The 16,086-nt window shown below is 43.5% G+C and overlaps 1 protein-coding gene across 1 annotated transcript in view; it reads left to right on the forward strand.

Annotated features, from left to right (window-relative positions):
• SH2D4A (SH2 domain containing 4A) overlaps positions 1-16,086 on the forward strand; it is a 53,064-nt gene that overhangs the window by 14,485 nt on the left and 22,493 nt on the right. The window contains exons 3-4 of the mRNA XM_053578755.1: positions 1,972-2,131; positions 4,142-4,298. Coding sequence (XP_053434730.1) covers positions 1,972-2,131; positions 4,142-4,298 — 317 coding nt within the window. The remainder of the gene's footprint in view (positions 1-1,971; positions 2,132-4,141; positions 4,299-16,086) is intronic.

Here is a 16,086-nt window from a genome sequence, read left to right on the forward strand (position 1 = left end):
CTGCCCCCTTCCTCCCCTCCCCTGGCCACTCTCCTCTCTGCGTGTCTTCCTTCTGCTGTCAGAAAATAAAAACAAAAATTGTTAGCGAGCACTTAGCTGAAGGCTGAGAGATGGACATACTAAAAATATTATTAGGTGCCCCGAGGGGATGTAATAAAGGGAGTTTTATGGGGTATGACAGCTTTCTGAAGTTAATGAACCATTTGGCATGGCCTGGAGCAGAGCGAGGGCTCGCCAAGGCTGCACTGGGACCCAGCCACTCGGGCATACTGGCCTGCAGCCTCCTCTCCTCACCAGGGGGACATTCTCGCTGTTTCTCCGCTGGTGAGACAGTGACTTTAGCTCCCTTTGCGGTGCAGACCGTGAGACTGTTTTCCTCCCCACATCCCAGTGTCCCCGCCCAGAACTTGATTATGCTGCTGCAGAAGTGTCCATTGCTCTGAGAGGAACAGAAGCAGGAGCCTGGCTTTGAGCAGCCACTTTTGTCGTGTATCCAGAGGGCACAGTGTGAACAAGGTCAACAGTGCACTGGCCGGAAGACCATGTAATTGGAATCCGTCTTCTACTTAGTGTAAGAAGACAAGAGACCTCTGTGTGGCTGTCTCACTCTCAAAGCATGGCCCGGCACACTCCCTACTCAGGTGACTTTGGACCATGGTGGCCCTGAGTAGGTCTGACATATCAGAGACTGACCCTCTTGGCCTCTCCTGGGCGTCCTGCACCTGCCCTGGGTTTCAGAGAGCATGACCCGTGTGCCTGCATCTCAGGAGCACTAGAGTGTAATCCAACCTGTGAGACCAATTGTAAACAAGGGTTATTTAAGTGGCTTCACCAAGTATCACACTACCTGGTGGTATTATCTTCTCACAAGCTGGTGCGAATCTGAGGCAGCCATATAAGTAAGTAATAGGGCAGCTATGCCAGCAGTTAGCCTCTGTTGACCTCCTGTTACGTGGCAGGTGCCGGGGAAGCACTCAACATAGCCTGCCTACTCTGCACAGCAGTCCTGTAGAGCGGATTTAGTATTTCCATTTTGCAGATGAGCAAAAGAAGTCTTAAAGAGATTACATAATTTTCCAAGTCACATAGCTAGTAAGTGGCAGGGCTAGGATTTGAACTCAGGCTGGTCTAATTTTATTGCAGTTGGGCCGGGGCCAGGTTTGAACCGGCCACCCTCAGTATATGGGGCCAGTGCCCTACTTACTGAGCCACAGGCACCGCCCAAGGTGGTCTAACTTTAAATTGCATGATGCTTTTTAGCCATCAGTGAAGCTGTGAAGATGAGGGAAACCCCACGCCCTCAAGTAGCTGTGTGGCTCTGGGTTACAGGGAGATTCTTCAACCAAAGAGGTTATAAAGTCACATGCTAGCTCTGTTACCCTAAAGAATAATACAAACAATAAACACTTTCTTCTCATCTCAATTCCTTCATTTACAAGCTAGGCATGTGCAAAGACCACACCCATGTTTTTTTTTTATTATTATTTTTTTTTTGTAGAGACAGAATCTCACTTTATGGCCCTCGGTAGAGTGCCGTGGCCTTACACAGCTCACAGCAACCTCCAACTCATGGGCTTAAGCGATTCTCTTGCCTCAGCCTCCTGAGCAGCTGGGACTACAGGCGCCCGCAACAACGCCCGGTGTTGCAGTTTGGCCGGGGCTGGGTTTGAACCCGCCACCCTCGGCATATGGGGCCAGCGCCCTACTCACTGAGCCACAGGCGCTGCCCAACACACCCATGTTTTTAAAACAAATCCTCCTGCAGCTGCCACCACTGTCACCACTGTCACCACTGCCATCACTGCATACTTCCTACAGTCCTCTTATTCCTGAGCTGGTTGGAGGTACTCAGCCTCGTCTAATATTTTCTTTTCTTTTTTCTCCAAAGACCCTAAATACGTGAGTGATGGGGAATGTCCTAATCTGTGTCTAGAGATACCTGTTCCATCTGAACTTCTATTTTGTTTGCAGAGAATGGCAAATCTGTCCATTGGAAACTAGGAGCTGATAAGGAAGTCTGGGTCTGGGTGATGGGTGAACACCATCTCGATAAACCCTACGACGTGCTCTGTGATGAAATCATTGCTGAGCGCGCACGGCTGAAAGCAGAGCAGGAGGCGGAAGAGCTCAGGTAGGTGATCTGCAAACCCATCAGAGACTTTAAAACCTCTCCAGACTTTAGAAAACACTGCTTCTTGCTCCTAGCGTCTGGTGCAAGAGTAGGTGGGCTTTGAGGGTCACGAAAATCATTTTGATCTCTCCGGAAAGTTTCTTTGGACTTTCAGTCTAAAGATCTTCATTCCGTCAGTACTATGAGATCAGCTGTCCTAGTTTTGATTTGGGATCAGATTTGATATGAGTTTGCACATTCCCCAGGGATCATCACTAGTTTTACTAGAATCGTGATCGAGCAAGTCAGGCTGACCTGGCCGAGTGTTGGAAATATATATATGATCAATGAGTACAGTGACTGCCCGAGCTGCCGACCTTCTAAGACGATGATTGCTTAGACATATGCAGGTGCACACATGCAACCTCAGAGGCAAAGGGAATCCAGAGGAGAACAGGGAGCTTCCAGTCTAGGAGGGGCAACAGGCAGACACACAGCCAGCTGTAGCGAATGCAGGCTGTGATTTGTGCTGTCACTGAAGGATAAACACAGAGTTAACCAAGCACAGGTAGGGGTCTCTCCTTCTGATCCACAGAACAGGTGAAATCCGAACTGAGCCTTGAAAGATAGATAAGTTGTTTCCCGACTACAGAAGGTCAGGAGGAAAAGCGCAGGCAGAGGGCGTAATCCAGACCTCTAGCCTTGATTACTAATTGCTCTCAGGGGAATGATGGGACCTTGTGAGTGTTTGGGATACACTTGGGCAATTGGTGAAGACAGGGACCATGGTCAAAGTGCCTCGAAGGCCAGATTTAGGAGTTGGCACCTTATTCCGTGGGCAGTGAGGAGGTTTTTGAATAGGGAGTGACATAACCAAGCAGCGATGTAGGATAGTGACTAAAAGGGAAACTGAGGCAGGTGATGGCGTCCCTCTGCTGAGTGGTGCCTAGGGTGACCTCTGCAAAGCTTACTGTGTCTTGGGGTCTTTCCCTGGCTCTGGGCAGTGGCGTTGACCATCTTACTCTGAACTGGTGAAGTGCAAATTGGGGTGGATGTCAGGACCTGGGTTTGGTTCCCCAGGGCTGGTGATGGGAGCAGCCTTAGCAGCACAGCAGATGGCTCCGTGCACTGCCAAGGGCTGGGGATGCCATCCACTGACACCTATAACTTTAAAACAATATATATGGAAACAACCTATACGCCCACCAACCCAGGAATGGATTAACAAGCTGTGGCATATGTATGCCATGGAATATTATTCAGCCATTAAAAAAGATGGAGACTTTACATCTTTTGTATTGATCTGGGTGAAGTTGAAACACATTCTTAGTAAAGTATCACAAGATGGAAAAGCAAGGATCCAATGTGCTTAATACTAATATGAAGCCAGTAGATGATCTAATACATGCCCACATAAGGGAAAAACTCAAATCAATTCAAGGTGGGGGGCAAGGGAATGAGGGAGCAGAAAGTGGGGAGGAGGGGTGGGGCTGGGTGTGCTCCCACTTAATGGGCACAACGTTCGGGTGTGTGGCACACCTCTTGGGTGCAGGACATAATTATAAGAGGAACTCTACTTAGCAAATGTGAACATTGTAACCTAATTCTTTGTTCCCTCAAATTAACCGGAAACGATAATAAAAAAAAGAAAAATGGACAGATGATGATGAAGGGATTATTTGAGGACTGATCAGAAGGAGGCAGGGTGATCTAGGGGCTCAGCTTACACACCAGGAGTTGGGCAGGCCTGGGTTGAAATTTTGGCTGTGCCACGACGTAATCTTGGAGAAATTATAACATCTTTTTGAGCCTCCTGTAACAAAGTGGGGATAACAGTGTTTTTCTTGTAGGGTGGTTATGAGGATTGAGGTATTATCATTAAAGTACCTAGCAAAGGGCCCGGCCTATTATAAGCCCCTCAGTAAATTATGTGTTATCATTTTCCATGTAGGTTGAATGGAGACATCTGCTTTGGATAAGCTGTCCCAGTTGAGGAAGGGTTGTGATGATTTCTCTTTTGTTTCTCTGCAGAAAAACCCAGTCCAAAGAATTCACCAATAGCTTAAAAACAAAATCACAGTGCCTGGATCTGCAAGCAAATGACCAGGAGACTCAGAACAAGAAAGCGGCAGAGAAAGAGAGACTGGGTTCCATTCCAGCGCCAACCATGGAAGGAGAGAAAACCCAGGTGAGTCTTCCATGTCTAGAAATGTGAAGAATTTCACAACTCGGTCAGATGAAGATATTTGGGGCCATGGAGACATATGTGTCCAAGTACCAGGACCTTACACTGGCTCTCCACATACCACCCAGGTTTAAGGCCCCACTGTTCATTTCTCTCTGGAGGGATCTGGATCTCCTGCTACTTCATGAAAAAGAGAAAATACTCTTTTTTCATGGGGCTAATGATGGTACTAACGAGAACTCTAGGAATAATATTTGGCATTTTAGGATATTTTCAGATTCCTCACCTGCCCCTGTTAAATGCTTTCTATTATAACAGCGGTTGACAAACATTTTTTGTAAAGGGCCAGTTAGTAGAGAGTTCAGGCTTGGTGGGCCTTGCTGTCTCTGCCACACACAAAGAGATGAACAAGCACAGCTGCGTTCCAATCAAACTTGGCTTTTGGAGGCAGGCTCGCAATCTAGATGGCATTCTGTGAGTCTTCCCCGTTTTTGCAGACTCTAAAACCTCACTTCGTAGATTCTGCCCACTATTGTGGGGGCAGTTATTTCCCCAGCACAACCGATGTTTAAATGCAGAACTGATATGAATGTGGTTCAGGAGCTTTAAAAAGCTCAAACACAATTTTCTGCTTGGATTATAGTCTGGAAGAATAATAAAACTGTATTATGAAGTGCCTTATTCTGCCAGAAATTTAATTACACTGAGAATTAGCCCGGTATTTGCCATTGTTTGACTTATGTCCGCGTCCCCCGCCCTGCAGCACGGTTGTGTGTGCTCAAGAACTCTCTGAGGCTGTCAAGCAGAGATGTGTAGCTCTTCTGTCTCCTCAACCAGCCTAGTTGGAATCTAATAGCTAACACGGGTCAGGGGTTGTTAATGTGCACGGCACACAGCTCAGTGTCTGCCTAATCCTCACAACAACATTATGAATTAGAGACTTTGTGTATGCCCATTTTACAGATGAGGAAACTGAGGCGAGGTGTGGTTGGTTAAACAGCTGCTCAAGGTCTCGTTCAAATCCATTTCTGGACTGGGTGCCCATAGCACACTGGTTACAGTGCTGGCCACATACACGGAGGCTGACAGGTTCAAACCCAACCTGGGCCTGCTAAACAACAACTGTAACAAAAAAATAGCTGGGCATTTTGGCAGGTGCCTGTAGTCCCAGCTACTTGAGAGGCTGAGGCAGGAGAATCGCAACGGCACTCTATCAAGGGTGACCTAGTGAGACTCTGTCTCCCAAAAAAAAAAAAAAAAAAAAAATCCATTTCTGCGGGGACCTTAAGGTCATTCCTTAACTATTCACTCTTGTACTTACTGGCCTCATTAATATGAGGGATGTGAAGAGGCTTTATAAAGGGCTTACAACTCAAAATATTTAGGTGTATAAAATTCTAAAATTTGGTTTACACCTCGGGGTCAGCCCTGAGTACTTTGCCCAGATCCCCAGTGAAGCACCCAAGTTTCCCCAAGCCAGCTTTGTACTCATCATGCTGAGCACCCATCCTCCTCCACGCAGTTGCCGTCCAACCATCCCTATAATTGAAAACAGCAACAATAGCAAACATCCTTCGAGAGTATAAAGATCCGTGCTCATCTTTGTGGTTGAATTATAATACTTCTCTAAGAAAAACAATTTTTTTTCAAAAGTCGGACAGAAGATTAAAATAAAAATTAAAATAGATACCGTGGTTGTTATTCTTTAACCGTCTCCTAGATATTTTCGGGAGACTGGTGCTAGTCCATTCCTTAGGTATCTGCTAAACTGTCACGTGAACAGAGATGGGAAGGAGAAAGGGAAACACTTCGGCACAAGGAATATGGAAATAAATACAGGAAGGGTTTTTATGATGCTGCTTTTTCATGTCCCCATCAGAGACGATGCTCTCAGGGTTCCCTGTGATGTTTGCTGAAGTCGATTCCATGACAGCAGGATAGGCGGGGAGCTGGTGATCTTCACAGCTAGTGTGAACATTTAAACAGCAGGTCCTCTTCCGTCTCTTGTCCAGGAGACGTAGCGCTGGACATGGATTTTTACTGTGAGCTCCGTGTGCGCTACTATAGTGGGCTGAACAGTGTCCCTCCAAAATTCTCGTCCACTTAGAACCTCATAATGTGAGCTGATTTGGAAACAGGTCTTTGAAGGTATCCATTGAGGAGCTCAAGATGAGGTTACCCTGGATTTTTGGTCGACCCTAATTTCTATGACAAGTGTCCTTATAAGAGAAAAGCTGAGGGAGAGAAGGAGGAGGAGGGCAAATGAGGAAAGAGAGAGGCTGGCCCAAGACAAGAGCCTCCGGAAGCTGGAAGAGGCCGGAAGGATTCTCTGCTGGAGCCTTGAGAGGGAGCACAACAGTCCTGCCAACACCTAGATTCCGACTTCTGGCCTCCAGAACTGTCAGACAGTAAGTCTCTGTTGTTCAAAGCCAGGACTGGTGGTTCTACCCAAGTGGCAGGGTGGTGGGCAAAGGCCGTATAGTGAGAGGAAAGGGGACTTTGTAGGAGCTAGAGGCCACCTTGTGGAAGAAGAATCAGGCCTTTCTGGTGTATTTTTTTTTTTTTTTTAATTGCTGCTGTGACATATGACCATAAACTTTGTTGCTTAACATAGTCTGACATGTCATGGTTGGATCTTCCATTAAGGATCTCATAAGGCTAAAGTCAAGGTGTGGGCCACAATGGGCTCTGCTCTGGAGTTCTGGTGGAGAAAATGCTTCCATAGGTATTGAGATTGTTGGTCAAATAAGCTAACTGTTGCCTGGTGCGCCGCCCCCGCCACCAAACCAGGGGCAATCTTAGTTTCTGGAGGCCACCTACATTCCTTCTCATGCTTTCCATGTGGGCACGTGACCCCAGTGGCAGATTGAGTCCTTTTCTTGCTTAGAATCTCTCTGACTCCAGCTGGAGAAAGTTCTGGGGGCTCATGTGATTAGATTGGGCCCACAGGATAATCTCTCAAGTTGAAGTTTCATAGTAAGTAACATCTGCAAAGTTCCTTTTGCTATAAATTCTAGGGATTAGGGTATGGGTATCTTTGGGGCACATGATACCTACCCTTAGGCAGTGCAGGCCCATCATGCCTTATCTGAAACATCTGGGCCCAGATGTGTTTCACATTTTTTTCAGACTTTATAAAAGAAATGCTGTGTATGTACTATATAATCTATAATACCCCAGCAAAGTTTGGGACAACACTCTAATTAAATGTTATAAATACCATAAATAGCCTCATGTTAGTTCAAGTTAGGTTTTTCTCCTGAGTATGTGTTTTGTATATAGGTGTGTGTGTATATATATATGTGTGTGTGTGTGTATATACATATATATATATATATTTTTTTTTTAGAGACAGAGTCTCACTTTGTTGCCCTTGGTAGAGTGCTGTGGTATCACAGCTCACAGCAACCTCCAACTTCTGGGCTTAGGTGATTCTCTTGTCTCAGCCTCCCAAATAGCTGGGACTACAGGTGCCTGCCACAACGCCCAGCTATTTTTTGGTTGTTGTTGTTTGCAGTTTGGCCGGGGCTGGGTTTCAACTCATCACCCTTGGTATATGGGGCCAGCGCCCTGCCCAGTAAGCCACAGGTGCCACCCAGGGTTATTATATATTTTTCAGAGCCTTTTGGATTTCAGAATTATTGAGAATGGATTATGGGCCTCTAGTCACTTTTTGTTACTGTAATGGAACAAATATGATAAAATGAAGCCACAATTGAATTTTCCTTTGGCCTTTGTCTCTTTAAGACTTCATTTGTTAAATCTATAATATAAAATGAGAACTTCATAAATTCTTCAGTAACCACAGAATAGGTGCAGATACTTCCCATGCCTCCAGGGCAGACATCACTAATCAATTGCAGCTTTCTTTTCTGATGAGCTGGGGCATGACACCACATCCTTGTCAACAGAGTGCTCCAGGCAGCTGTATGAAGTCCCAGGAATTAGTTGTAAAGATGGAATCTGTTTGCTGAGATGATTTCTCATAAGTTTCATTCTAGCTCTGAACATTTGGATCCTAAAACACCAATGCCTGCATGACCTATAGAAGAATATTTTTTCATACAACTGCTGGCAATTAAGAAGGATTTCCATACAGCTTCTGTGGATAAGCCATACTGTGGTCTCTAGATTTTTGGATCTGAAAATATAAAAGCTCAGCAGTACATAGTCAAGGTCAAGGTCAAAATCAGCTCAATTTCATTTCTACAAATGAAGCATGAATTGTGTATTCTTTGGTCAGGTGGCAATCATATGCTGAGCTGCTTTTCACCATACCCCTCTACCCTCAGACTCAAACTTATCTCTGGTCCTTCTTGGAAATAGCTAATCTCACATATTAAAAAATGTACAGGGGCGGTGCCTGTGGCTCAAAGGAGTAGGGCGCCAGCCTCATATGCCGGAGGTGGTGGGTTCAAACCCAACCCCGGCCAAAAACGGCAAAAAAAAAAAAAAAAGAAAAAGTAGAGAGCTATACTTTTCCCTCCATGGAACAGTCTCTGCACTTTCAACCAGAGCACTAAGTAGCCCAATCTATAGATTAGCAATTTGATTATTTTACATCAGTGTAAATCAAGTTATATCTTCATTAGCAAATGGCTTTATCCAAGGAGATTCCTTGCATAACAATAAAACATTTGCCCCAAAATTCTTAGTAATAAAACAAAGTTGGGGTGGGGTGGGGATCAGCCTACCAGACTTTAGGCTATGCTACAAAGCCATAGTGATCAAAACAGTATGGTATTGACACAAAAATAGCAACACTGACATTTGGAACCAAATAGAAAACCATGAGATTAAACTAACCTCTTACAGCCACCTGATCTTTGATAAACCAAACTAGAACTTACACTGGGGAAAAGAATCCCTATTCAATAAATGGTGTTGGGAGAACCGGATAGCCATGTGTAAAGGACAGAAACTGGACCTGCACCTTTCACCACTTACAAAAATTGATTCAAGATGGATAGTACTCTGGGAGGCTGAGGCAGGTGGATTGCCTAACCTCATGAGTTTGAGACCAGCCTGAGCCAGAGCGAGACCCTGTCTCTAAAAATAGCTGAGTATTGTGGCGGGCACCTGTAGTCCCAGGTACTTGGGAGGCTGAGGCAGGGGGATCACTTGAACTCAAAAGTTTGAGGTTGCTGTGAGCTATGATGTCATAGTACTCTACAGAAGGTGACAAACTGATACTCTGTCTCAGAAAAAAGAAAAGATTTAAATCTAAGGTGTGAAACAATAAAAATCCTTAAAGAAAGTATGGGGAAAACACTTGAGATATCGTCTTGCAGAAAGATTTTATGAAGAAGCCTTCCATGGTAATTGCAACAACAAAAATAAAAAAAATGGGATTTAATTAAACTGAATAACTTCTGTACAGTTAAGGAGACAACAACCAGCTGGGTTAATGGGACCCAGACCAATGACAGGTGACACACCATGTGAACAGAGTCTCCTTACTTGAAGGAGTTTGGATAGGAGCGAGGCGCGCCCTGGGCTGAGCGGAGATCCTTGGGGACCCTCCATCTGGACAGCCACCTGAACGCAGTCAGTGTTTTCCCTTCCTCTCCTGCAAGAGAACTTAGGAGCCGAGCTGGTTCTGAGTGTGGTTGGGAGAATGGCCGAGTATGCTGCTTCAAAGATAAGCCCCTTTGTCTTTCTCTTTCTATGTGATTTGTAGGCTGGGAACTCATTCATCAGTAGCCTGACCGTCCTTGCCCCTGAGATAGACCTTGAATCAAACTGTATCTGCTCACTTTTACATTTTATCTCTACATAGAATTGTTCATTATTTTTACAGAAATGGCCTTCAGTGTAGGTCACAGTGCAAAATAGGAGATTAAAAAAAATATCAGAAACATCTGGGATTCAAAGTGTTATGGAAAAAAATAGAAGACCTTGGTACTCTAAAAAGCTTTGATTAAGAGTCTGTCACATGGGATTGTCTTCACCCAAATGGCCATGCACACACACACACACACACAGGCACATAAGCAAACGTACCACACGCGTTACACATACACGCACACACATCGCACACATTACACACACACACATTTTCCACACTGCCCCCAGACTCTGATACCTGCTTTCCTAGCTGTCATTTTACTGTAACAGTTAGTGATAACAAAAACACTCCACTAAAATGTATGCTGTAATTGTGAACTTGACATTGAAACCATGGTGGTTGTCAGTTACATTTCTAATTGTGATTCTCACTCATAGCATCATGTTCCCCCAAGTAGACAGCAGTTAAGGAGCAACCTGTAAAATGCTATGAAGACATAAGCAGGAAACTTCTAGGTTTTTCTTCCATACCTTTCTTTCAAACCACAGTTTAGATTGCTGTCTATTCCTCAACCTGCAGTTCTCTAAACCCAGAATGGTTTACATTTACAAGTGGTTTACATTTACAAGGGACAGATTCAGAAGGGAGATCCTAAGATCAGAACATACCTTTGAAAGAACAGAAAAGAATACGCTGAAATTTTTTTTTTTTTTTTTAGAGACAGAGTTTCACTTTATTGCCCTCAGTAGAGTGCTGTGGTGTCACAGCTCACAGCAACCTCCAACTCCTGGGCTTAGGCAATTCTCTTGCCTCAGCCTCCAGAATGGCGCCTGCCACATGCCTAGCTATTTTTTTGTTGCAGTTTGGCTGCGGCTGGATTCGAACTCACCACCCTCAGTATATGGGGCCAGTGCTCTACTCACTGAGCCACAGGCTCTGCCCAATATGCTGAATTTTTAAAAATCTTTATTAATCTCAAAAGCCTATTGCAAAGTTACCAAAATTTCAGGTTTTCTGGAGCTTGGGCTCCCTGTAAAGGGTGAAAAGCAGTGTTAGGAGCTCAGCTCTTTAAGGTGATTTAAGTGGAGGTGAGTTCTGAGCCCAGAGTAGACTCCCTGTACCTGGGGTTAGTGGTACCAGCCCAACATTTCCTTATTCCTGTCTGCAGACAGCTATATCGCCAATCTCTGGGAGGCAAGGGGAGTCAGGGTCACATTTAGAATAAGGTGTCCCACTGTAAACAGAACGAGAAAATGTGTTTCTGAAATACAAGCTAGAATTTTGAGAATGGAGTTAGACATGGAGAAAAAAGAGGAATAATCCTATCTCAAACCAATAACCATGTCTCTGATATATATTCCCTTCTAGTATACTGAAGGAAGTATTTTGATATTATTTTTGTGAGAGATAAAATATTGGGTATATCAAGTAAAAATAGATAAGGAATTAATGGTACTTATTGATTCGAGAGTGGAGCCGTGATCAGAGGGCTGCATAATGACTCACATGCTTTCTGTGTAACCCTCAGAATTTCTTATAGATTCTAAGTAGGTATAAGATAGAATCACAAAATCACCTCAAAAGTCTTTTAAGCTATCAATGCTTTTAAAAAACAAGCAAATACACAAATAGTATCTTAAAGAAAAAGATTAATATAAAGTGAGTTAGAAAAGAGAAAGATTTCTAGTCTTGAGAGTTTACCCAACTTTATTTTGGTGACAACTTTATAATGTACAGCCACACTGCAAATGATATTCACAAAAATTCAATTATCCAGCTTGTTAAAAGTCATGTGCTGGGAAAAAAGACATGGGATTCTGAGTGGGGAGACCTGAAGAGGTCAGTCCTTTCACTCTCTGGAGCTGAGTTTCCTCGTCCATCAAATGGAGGTTACAGTAGTTACATATCACTGGGTTAATGAGAGAATCAAATAGAATCATTGCATATATATAAGTGTCTTGAAATGTGTTATGTATATGAGTATTATTTCTGTATTTTTTCTATTACTATTCTTAGTTAGATGTCTAAGTTCCATTGCATCAAGGCTTCCTCAATCTATCATGTTTTTTTTTTTGTTTGTTTGTTTTGTTTTTTTCAGTTTTTTTTTTGGCCAGAGCTGGGTTTGAACCTGCCACCTCTGGCATATGGGGCCAGCGCCCTACTCCTTTGAGCCACAGGCACCACCCAATCTATCATGTTTTTAAGATACTTTGACTATTCTCTTAACCATCCTTCATTAATTTGTTTCACATTTTATATTTAATATTTCCTTTGTTTCTCTGGCTTGTCTTTTTCAAGTCAGCGTTTCACTTTGTCCTGCCAGCTGGAGTGCAGCGGCACAGTCATAGCTCACTGTAACCTCCAACTCCTGGGCTCAGGCAATCCTCCCATCTCAGCCTCCTGAGCAGGTGGGACTATAGGTGCGCACCATCTTCCCTGGCTAATTCTTTCAGGTTTTGTAGAGATAGGGTCTTGCTGTGTTGTCCAGGCTGGTCTCAAACTCCTGGCCTTAAGTGATCCTCCTGCCTTGGCCTCCCAAAGTGCTGGGATTACAGGTGTCAGCCACTGTGAGCATCCTTCTTTTACTTTTTTATGGATCCTCTATCAGCCATCTCTCTGGGTGAGAACATAGAGTGGCCTTTTAAACTCCTTCATGTCTGAAATGCTTTTCCCAGCAGCCCTACCAGCTGCACATTTTTGTATTTCTGGAGATGTTACTGCTTAGTCTGTTTTCACATTGCTTAAGGGGGGAGGTCGTAGGGGGAAGGAGTGACAGCAGTGAACTCATGACCATCTAATATGACAGTTTGATGTTCCAACATGCTCAAAATTAACTCGGACACTAAAGACAATGTTTATTTAAAGATGTGCCATAAAATCACACACCAGGGACTCAGTCTCTGTGCACAGATTTTGCTAGGAATTATATTAGAGAAATGGGGAATAGATTTCCTAGGGTCTCCATTTTCCTAATTCATGTTTCAGTAAAATCAATTTGCAGGCAGCATGTCCCATATTTTTAAGAACTAAAATTTATTGTCCCGATTTTCATCTTGTCTGTGTAGTATAGACCTTAAGAAAATATTTGTACTCTCTCTACTTTATTATTCTTTATAATTTTATCAAGCAGAGTTCTGTTATTCCGCTTCTCTCATTATTTTAGAAGCAGAAAGCTAAACCCCAGTATGCTCAAAAGCTTAAGATTATTGCCATTGAGAAATTCCTTTACTTACTTAAAATGCTTGGGAAGAGGATGATCTGATTATTTCAGTGATCTAGTTAGTAAATGGGTGAGTTTTAGACCCCTGCTTTTCAGAGTGTTTAAATTCAAACCGTCTATCTTGATTAGTAATAAAAGTAGACTGAATACCTTTTAGTGACTGAGATAGTGTTTTATGAATTTATGGTGTGTTAATTCATTCACCAAATATTTATGAAGCCTACCAAGTGACAGTGACAGTTCTGTCTGCTGGGGCTGCAGAGGGTGGTGAATTAAGCTGCCACACTCTTTGCTTTCATTGAGGTAATTAATCTGACCATCAGTCTATTCAGGAATGCCATGGATTTAAGAAGTGTACGAGAACAGGATGAGTAAATATTTAACTATACGGTTTCTTGGCAAAAATAAACCCTTGATTCTGTCCTGTTAATTCATCATTTTCATCTTTTCCATAAAAATGGAATGCCAAACCTGTTTTGTTTATTGGCGCTATCTGGTTTATTTGGAATTAAAGGCCCTCATAATCTTTTGGCTGTATAACCCTACTTTTAAACAAAGTGAATCTTAAATTAGAAGCCAGAATGAACTGGTTTTCAAACCAGTGTTAAGAATGAACATAATTAGGAGAATCCTTCTCGGATGCCACATCCTCTGGGAGGGGAGTATAATTTGTAACCACGACACATTCATGTTGTCAGCACCATCTTTTTGTAACCCAATTGCTTATGTAGATTTGAATTGCTGTAATTCTAAGTTTAACCGTAGTAATTTTTTAATACTCTCCTCTGGCCAATCCCGTGGGTGCCCCTCCCAGGTCTAATTGGGATCTTTGCTGATTAGAGAGAGTCATCCTGACTCTGTCTGCCGTGCGTCCACTGGCTTCTGATATTGTTAGCTTTCAGTTTTTCTCTTTCTTTGAGGGGATTTTTTTTTGCATAAATATTCATGGAAGTTTTTATTTTTAAATAGAGAAAATTTGCGGCCGATAAGGTTGCTTTAATCCTGCCCCAGAGAGTTCGAGCAGCTGCAGGAATCTCTGGGATGCAGCCGATGGATGATGGCTGCAGTGGCCAACGTGCTCAGGAGAGTTCTGGGGCCCCTTGGGGACAGCTTGCTCAAGAGCAAGCTCTAGACACACAGATGACACGGGTCTGAGTCGCTGCTCTCCTACCTAGTACCAGGTCACCAAATCAGGTGACCAGGTCATCACTTTGGCAAGGGGATAATACTCTGACCCTGGATGTGAAGGTCTACATGATACATTGGATATCAAGGTGCTTCATGTGCAAAATGTATGTAAGTAGGGTGGTTTTCTTCCCTTTTTTGGTATAAGGATAACTAACGAGTATAAGCAGGTCATTGTGAAAATTTTGAGATACACAAAAACCAAGAAACATAACATCTATGCTGATGGAAACAAATGAAGCCTTTCCAGCCACACTAATAAGCCCAGCAAGTTAAAATTCGCACAGGCGAATCAGGACACTATTGACTGTGTTTCTTGGAAGTGAAAGAGTGGACCATTCCACATTCTGTCTCAAAACTTTCATAGTGACCTATGGATTCCCTGGACTACAGTATCCTACGGAAACTTTATGGAGGGCATGGCACCCTCCCTGAGAAGTCTCCTCACCCTTCCTCTGGGAATAGGCCGAGTGGCAGTGATATTTGTCTCCCTCTGGTGTCAGCATCATAAATTATCACTTTTGAACCCATTAATCTGGCTATCTTTTAATAGAGGAAAACTCTTGGATACCACTCTCCAATATTTTCAGCCTAATATTATATTTGGTGTATTTCAGGGATTTGTACAACCTGTGAGCGTATCTGTACGAATCTTCTTTGTGCATGTGTTAAGTTCATGTTATTTTAACACTTCAGAAAGATGACAAAGCTGCTGTCTTTCATAGAAGCACAGCAACTGTCTTGATACCAGCCCTAAGGAAGTGACCTGGAGGAATGTGGAAAGGATGTGTTCAGGGCCTGGGTAGAAGTGGAAAGTGCCAGCCATCACCTGCATTATATTGAGATAACTGCCAAGGCAGCTGGGAAAGGCAATATAGCAGGGTAACCACATACCAGCCACTGTGGATAAAGGGTGGAACTGGGAAAACCAGCAATCTCTGATACACCAGGTTATTACAGGGCAAAATAACCACTTTACAGTATCCTCTGTGCTACTCACTGAGTATTGGCACTGGCCTTTTCCTGAAAATTTGTTGACGATTTCTGATCTACAGCAAAATTCAGAATTGAGTCCTCTGGCACAAGGCACGTATTATATTTTGCCGTGTATAACATACTCCTGTATATAAGGCACACCCATGCTTTTTTTCCCCCAAACTTTCAGGAAAAATATCTTTTGTTTAAATGTCTTTTTTTTTGTTGAGACAGAGTTCTACCCTGTGCCCTGAGCAGAGTGCTGTGGCGTCGTAGCTCACTGCAACCTCAGACTCGGGCTGTGGGCATCCTGCTGCCTCAGCCTCCGAAGCCACTGGGATTACAGGCGCTTGCTGTGGTGCCCGGCCGGGTTTTTCTATTTTTTTCATGAGTCAGGGTCTCACTCTCGCTCAGACAAGCCTCGAACTTCTGAGCTCAAGCAATCCTCCCGTCTCAGCCTCCCGCAGTGCTGGGATTACAGGCATGAGCCACCGCACCCGGCTGTTTAAATGTCTTAATTCAAATTTTTACTTGTTTATATATTTACCTATAAGTTTTATTTACAAAATATTCTCTACATGTTGGTCACCTCTTTCTAAAACTTAACAATCAATATTTTTCAA

This window comes from Nycticebus coucang, chromosome 24, assembly GCF_027406575.1.
Source record: "Nycticebus coucang isolate mNycCou1 chromosome 24, mNycCou1.pri, whole genome shotgun sequence".
In the NCBI taxonomy this organism is placed as follows: Eukaryota; Metazoa; Chordata; class Mammalia; order Primates; family Lorisidae; genus Nycticebus; species Nycticebus coucang.